Source organism: Pteropus alecto, unplaced genomic scaffold (genome assembly GCF_000325575.1).
Source record: "Pteropus alecto unplaced genomic scaffold, ASM32557v1 scaffold257, whole genome shotgun sequence".
Lineage (NCBI taxonomy): Eukaryota > Metazoa > Chordata > Mammalia > Chiroptera > Pteropodidae > Pteropus > Pteropus alecto.
Window position 1 is genome coordinate 25,635 of NW_006439715.1, and position 6,338 is coordinate 31,972.

The 6,338-nt window shown below is 37.4% G+C and overlaps 1 protein-coding gene across 1 annotated transcript; it reads right to left on the reverse strand.

The window, feature by feature from the left end:
* Nucleotides 1-3,978: 3,978 nt before the first annotated feature.
* On the reverse strand, nt 3,979-5,618 carry LOC102877914 (heat shock transcription factor, Y-linked-like). Its single transcript, XM_015593140.1, is given in 3 exon segments — nt 3,979-4,014; nt 4,017-4,667; nt 5,106-5,618. Coding segments are annotated over 3 exon segments (1,200 nt in total).
* Between the last annotated feature and the right edge of the window lie 720 nt (nt 5,619-6,338).

Here is a 6,338-nt window from a genome sequence, read left to right on the forward strand (position 1 = left end):
GTTTTTTCTATGAGTGAGAAACTTTTTTTCTCTGACCCCGAGACTCATGTCTTCTGCCAGCACGTGTGAAAGTGTAATTTAAGGTTCTTACCTTTCAAGCATGGTAACATCTCAGGCAATACAAGTAGATGTAGCATAGAAGTAGAGGTCATACTAGAGTCAGATGGATCCCTAATTCAATATAACTTAGTGTCCTTACAGAAATGGAAAATTTGGACACGGCGACATGCACACGGGGAAAATGCCTTATGCATATAAGGGTAGCAATCAGGGTGATGTGTCTACAAGCCAAGAAATTCCAAAGATTGCCAGCAAACCACTGAAAGCTAGGAGAGGGCCAGAAAATAGATGTTCCCTCGTAGTCCTCAAGGGAACAAACTCTGAGCTTTTGGCCTCCAGAACTGAGATATATCAGATTTGTGTTGTTGAAGCCACCAAGTTCATATGACAATGTTAATAACAACCAAAAGAAAACTAATAAAATAATATTTTTACATAATTAAAAAGACTGTGGTCCACAATTTTAGGTTTGGAATTGAAAAATAGTATCTGGAACCCTGTAGTATATTTTCTTACCCAAGTGGTAAACAAGAGAGAGTAAGGATCTTGCACTATTCAAACTGAATGTTTCTTCCCAAATAATGTGTCATTTGTTAACAACTCCTTTTGAGGATGCAGGAAGCAAGGTAATATAATAGCTCCCCACTGACAGGGAATATGGCTTTGGCTAATGAACTGAAGGGTGCCCAGAGGTGAAAATAAGTAGTGTCAGTGTTGAACAGATGGAGATACCGAAGTTCAACCCAAACTAAAAAAGAGACCTAGTAGTTGCTGGACTTTAGAGACTGGAAAATGCATCTACGTCTAGTGAATAATTCAAGTCTGGTTTGCTTGGCCCTGGCATTAAATCAATTTTGCCTGAATGAGTCACAAGTACTCTACCAGGAGAAACTTTATGTCTCAGGCTCTGCCCCAAAGCAAAACTAGTATTGCAATGAGCCCCTCAATTTATGAAGATTTTTCTAGCTGCATAGGTGTAATTCACTTGATGGCTTAGCTAAGTCAAAGCTTGATGGTGTCTACTGTTCTGTCTGGCTAGTCATCATCACCAGCTATTACACACATGCGACGGCAGGCATGTTTGTGGGACTCTATGGGAAAACTTAGGGGCCAAACTCAACTCACGGGGTATTTGACTTTATAATCCTAGCCCATCTGAGGCTGTTGTCAGTCATTTAGCTGCTTCATCATGAAAAATTACATCTGACATTTCTAAAACATTCTTCTTTGGGTCATTAATTGTGGAAAAAAACAAACAAACAAAACAAAACATCATCAGATGACTGGCCAAGGTGGATAATTTTGAAGATGCCCACTGTAAATCCCACTGTCTGATGAGAAAGCTAGAGTGTAGCTGCTGATGCAGACTACTACCTGAACCCTGTATATGACAGCACAGCCATCATCAGAGTTCAGGTACACAAACTGAGAAACTCTATGTGGTTTATGTAGAAGTTATCACAGAATGCAAGACTTGTGACGCCTGATGAAAATTGCTCCATTTGACCCTTAGTCCTAAAGATATTAATATACGGGATGCTGTCACTGCTTAACCTGACCCATTTGCTTCCTTTCAAACCAATCTAATTTGCTTCTTCACTGGTAACTCTTCTTCAAGCCATAACACCACTTTTCCTGGCTGATTAACAGATTTTAGCAACACAATGGTGCTTCAAAGCCTCAGTATCTCTCTGCATTTAGATATAATATTGTACATTCTGATAATGTTGCACCTCTTATTTTAAAGCAATGTGAGAAAGTCAAAGTATTTCATGGATGTTCCATATTCCCTAATACATGCAGACATTTGATATTGTTGCACTTTGAGCGTATTTCTAACTCTCCCACCTCGTGGGCCCTCAGTCCACATATGTTAGTAGATAATTTGATTAGTAAATTCAACTGTCTCAAATGAGGGACTCTGTCCTTTTGGCTACTTCCTGGGTACAGATCTAATGAAGAACTGGCTGTGTGACATAAGGAGACCTATTCTGAAAAATGTATGATTCTATTTGGACCTTTTCGATGAAGGTAAAGTCTAAGTAGTGCAATAATTGAAGCACAATAAATGTATAGGTATGGGGATGAGAATCATTAATAGGGGAGGGAATGAAGACACAGTAACAATTGCAGAGTATGGGAAGAGATCTATTTTGATCTCTGGGGTATGAATTCAGGAACAATAATTAACACTCTCTGTCCCTAGGCCTAGCGCAACTGACTGACTCGAGCAGCAACCATAGCTGTCAATCTATCCCACTGACAATGAAACTGGAAAACTTGTGTTGAAGAGTAAAAACCAACAAGTAATAGCTTGAAGACAATGGGAAGTTTGCTGTTTTGAAAAGGAAAGTCGATTTTAATTAGTGTAAGACAAAATTTAATTATTGCTCATTTAATAAATATTGAAATATATCATCTGGCAGGCACTGTGCCATATCTCTGACAATGTAGTCAAGGAAAAGTTGACAGGAAATATCTGAAAGAGGATACATCTGTGCTGGGATGGGTTCAGCAGTGGTATAAAAAAGCAAGAACAGGACCTTTTAATGCCGAGAAAGAGGGCAAGATCGTGAGGCGGGTGTATGCATGACTGAGAAAAGTTTTCTCACACGTATCTCTGGACGGATAGTGGTTGAGAAAGGTATGGAAGGGAAGATAGGGAAGAAACACAAAGGCCAGATCTTCAAGAGAGTTGCTAGCCATGCTGAGGCACTGAGCTCATAATCTAAAAGTCAGTCAATGCCAGAATAAGATATTAAAACATAAAGCAATTTAAAAACATGCATTAGAAAATTAAAAGGTGATGTTGCAGAAAAGTTACAAAAACTCAGAGCAGCACCCGAAGGTTTGAAGTAACTCAATTGTATTATGCCAGGGGTCCCAGTAGAGCTAATGCTCTGAAAATCTGGGCCCCGAACTTAGGGGCAATTTTATTTCTATATCCGTGTGGTTACAGTTGGCACGGGCTGATTTACAGACCTCAGAAGTTGCTATAGGCAGTTATAGATCATAGGGTTTTCTATGTAACAAGCACTAAAATAATACATCTTTTGTAACAAGCACCAAAGCAATATATCTTTAGGGGAAGATGAGTTCTCTGTTGACCTTGAGATGTCTGGCTTTGCAACAAGCATGTTTACAGAAAGAGCTATTTAGAAATTAGACCAATTGAGAGGGAAATTCCTCTTCAATGGACTCACAGAGGGAGGAAAGAAGGGCACAATAAGCTTGAGTGCTTTGAGGGCAGTAGAAGAAAATGAGACATCTAAAATATTTGTAAAATTCTGCACGTGCTGACAGTGATGAAATCTATGAGAAGAGCATATGATCTTTCCTATTTTAGTGAGGGCATCATGTTAGTCATGATTACTGAGCTAGTTAGAGTATGCTATACTTTTAAGTGTGAGATGCATTTGCATGAAGACAACTTCTGCCAACTGAAATCTAAGGTCTCATATTTTAAAATCACAGGAAAAAAGTAATGAAATTGAGACAAAGCTAAAGTAAATACAGCATGAGCGTCTTTTCTAGATTTGATATGCATCTATCCCTTCCTATCATCCCAAGATAGGCCTTCATTTGATTCATCCTATACTGTACCAGATATCACTTAAGTCAAGTTTCTTCATTTGCTTTTATTTCCTTGTTCTCTACCCCTTTAAACACTTAATTGGATATAATTTACTTAAATGTCCATAAAGACCAAAAGGTCCAAATACTAAACGATAGTATAGAGTCTACCATGAACAAAAGCATCATTTTACTCTTAACTCTTTCAAAAATAAAGGAATTAACACATAAGGTGAACATAAAAGTTTATTGTTCAAAGGAGATGGTTGCATGCATTTTGCTGATGTTTGCCAACATAATTTTTAATGTTTGTTATTTTGCATAGTGTGGTAGTCCATTGGTACATCACCTGTAATTAGGGTGATGCGTTCGCCTGACAGAGGTGGTTGGCGAGGTGACATTGAAAGAGTGGCAGCAGATGTATCAGCTATCGTTGGCATGGGGAAGCATGAGATGCCTGCTGGTTGCAAGTTGGAAAAAGGACTGTCATTGACTGATAAATCAGGATATCTAGTTGGAAAAGTAGAAGGCTGCATCCTTCCAAAAGAACTTCTCTGTAAGGGAGATACGATATAGTGAGAAGTAGAAGTTGTGCTTGTAATAAAATTCACGATGTGGCCATTTGCTTGAGTGTAGCTGCCAGGTGAGCGCATTTGAAATGTGGTCATCTGATTCAAAACAGCTCGTTGGTCCATTACAGTTTGTTCTGATGATCTATCTAAAGTCGATGATGGAGGACAAAATTCACTTCTGGTTGGAGCAGTTGTATTAGCGATTGTCTGGCTGGTAGCAGGCTTGCTCATTGGTGGCGTGTTTAAATTTATGGAAGTTGGATCTATTCTTTCTCCACGTGTATCAGCAACAAAAGCAGAATGATGATTACCAATAATAGTCTCTGTTCCACAGAGCTCCTTGTTGAAATTTTGAGCTTTTGAAGCTGCTGGAGAAGCATTTTTGATCCCAACTCTTCTTTTCATTCTGCGTAAAAGTTGAGGACAGCCTCGTTTAAAATTTGGATTTTGATAGAAGTGTAACTAAAACCGGAGGAGAAAGTTATTTGCTGACACAAAACTATAAGAAACGTAACCTCTAAATCTCATATATCAAGGTTATTATGCCAAGTTAATGTCATCAAAACATGGACATTGCTAAGTATTGTCAAAAATCGCTTATTGAGAATAAAAACTTAAATAGCATGGCCCTCAAGTGAAAACAGTTTTTACATTTAAAGTAACACCGAATGCATTCTTTAAAGTGGTTTCATTACCATTCCTTAAGAATTCACTGATGAGATTCAAAGTTGCTAGGAACATTTTTTATAATCCTGAATGACCAATCCATTCTCAAATTCTTAAAAAAAAAACTTATTAGTTTTGATATTTTTATGAAATATAATATATGTGTGTGTATACATATACATATATATATATATGTATTAACATATTATAAGGGCTAATTAAATTTTGTACTACCTTGCTTAAAATAGAGACTTCTTCCTCTTCTGCCAGAATATCTGCTAGACGAGCAAATCTTCGAAAAGTCTGTTGCACTTTACTAAATCCATAAAGATTAAGCTGTCGAACTAAACTTTTCATACTTGTAGTTTCAAATACTCTGAAAGGGGCCTTTCTTTCCAGAACTTCTTTCTTAAAGAGTTCTTCGTTAATCACTATACAAGTTCCATTCCCATCCCAACAAATTGACTGAAATTGATCACTTTCAACTATTTTCCAGAGTTTCCTAGGAAAGGTCATAGATCGAAAATCATTATCTTCATCTGGTCCAGAAACGCAAAATGTGTGACAAGTTCTTCTTATCAAGGATAGTGTAGAAAAAGTCTGAAAATCACTTTCTGTGGATACAGACCTCAAGTCCAAGGCCCCAGTCAATGTGTGATCACACAACAGAGATGTAATGGAGGATGCTGAACCAGTTGCTTCATCTTTAGAAGAATCATCTTGAATTTCTGAAGAATCACGTGCCATGTCAAATAAACCTTTCTTCACCTACTTTTGTCACTGATCTAGTTTTGAATACCACAGCCCCAAATGCTGCCTTAGCAGACCTACACTGATAAACTACCCAGATCATCACAATGGTGCTCCATATGAGTAGCTATGACATCACAAAATGACTGGTCTCCTAGCAACAAAAAGTAACATGCAGCCAGTGTTTCCATTTTACTCTGTAAATTTTATTCAGGTAACGTAAAATTAGAGTGATTATTTACATAGTGTAATCTGCAAAATCTTATTGTGGCAGATTTTTTTTTTTTTTTTGGCCAGGCCACATGTTTATTTGCTATGGGCAATATTAGAAATCTAATATCATCTTTACTGTAGAAAATGAAATGTCATTTTGCAAATTAAAAAATATACAGATATCTTTTTTTTCCTGGGGAGGTAGTCACAGACATTTATTTATTTATTTATTTTTCAAAATTATGTTTATTGCAGTAACATTGGTTAATACATGATATAATTTTCAGATGTACATTCTAATTTGATGTCTATGTATTCTATTGTGTGAATACCACCAAAAGTCCAATTTCCTTCATCTACCACGTATTTGATTCCCTTTACTCACTTCAACCTCCCTCAACCCCAGTATATTTACCTGTTTTTGTGTATATACCTCTTCCCTCCTCCCCAACCGCGTACACTTTGATAACCACTAATCCATTATCCCTTGCCCTGAGTCTCCAC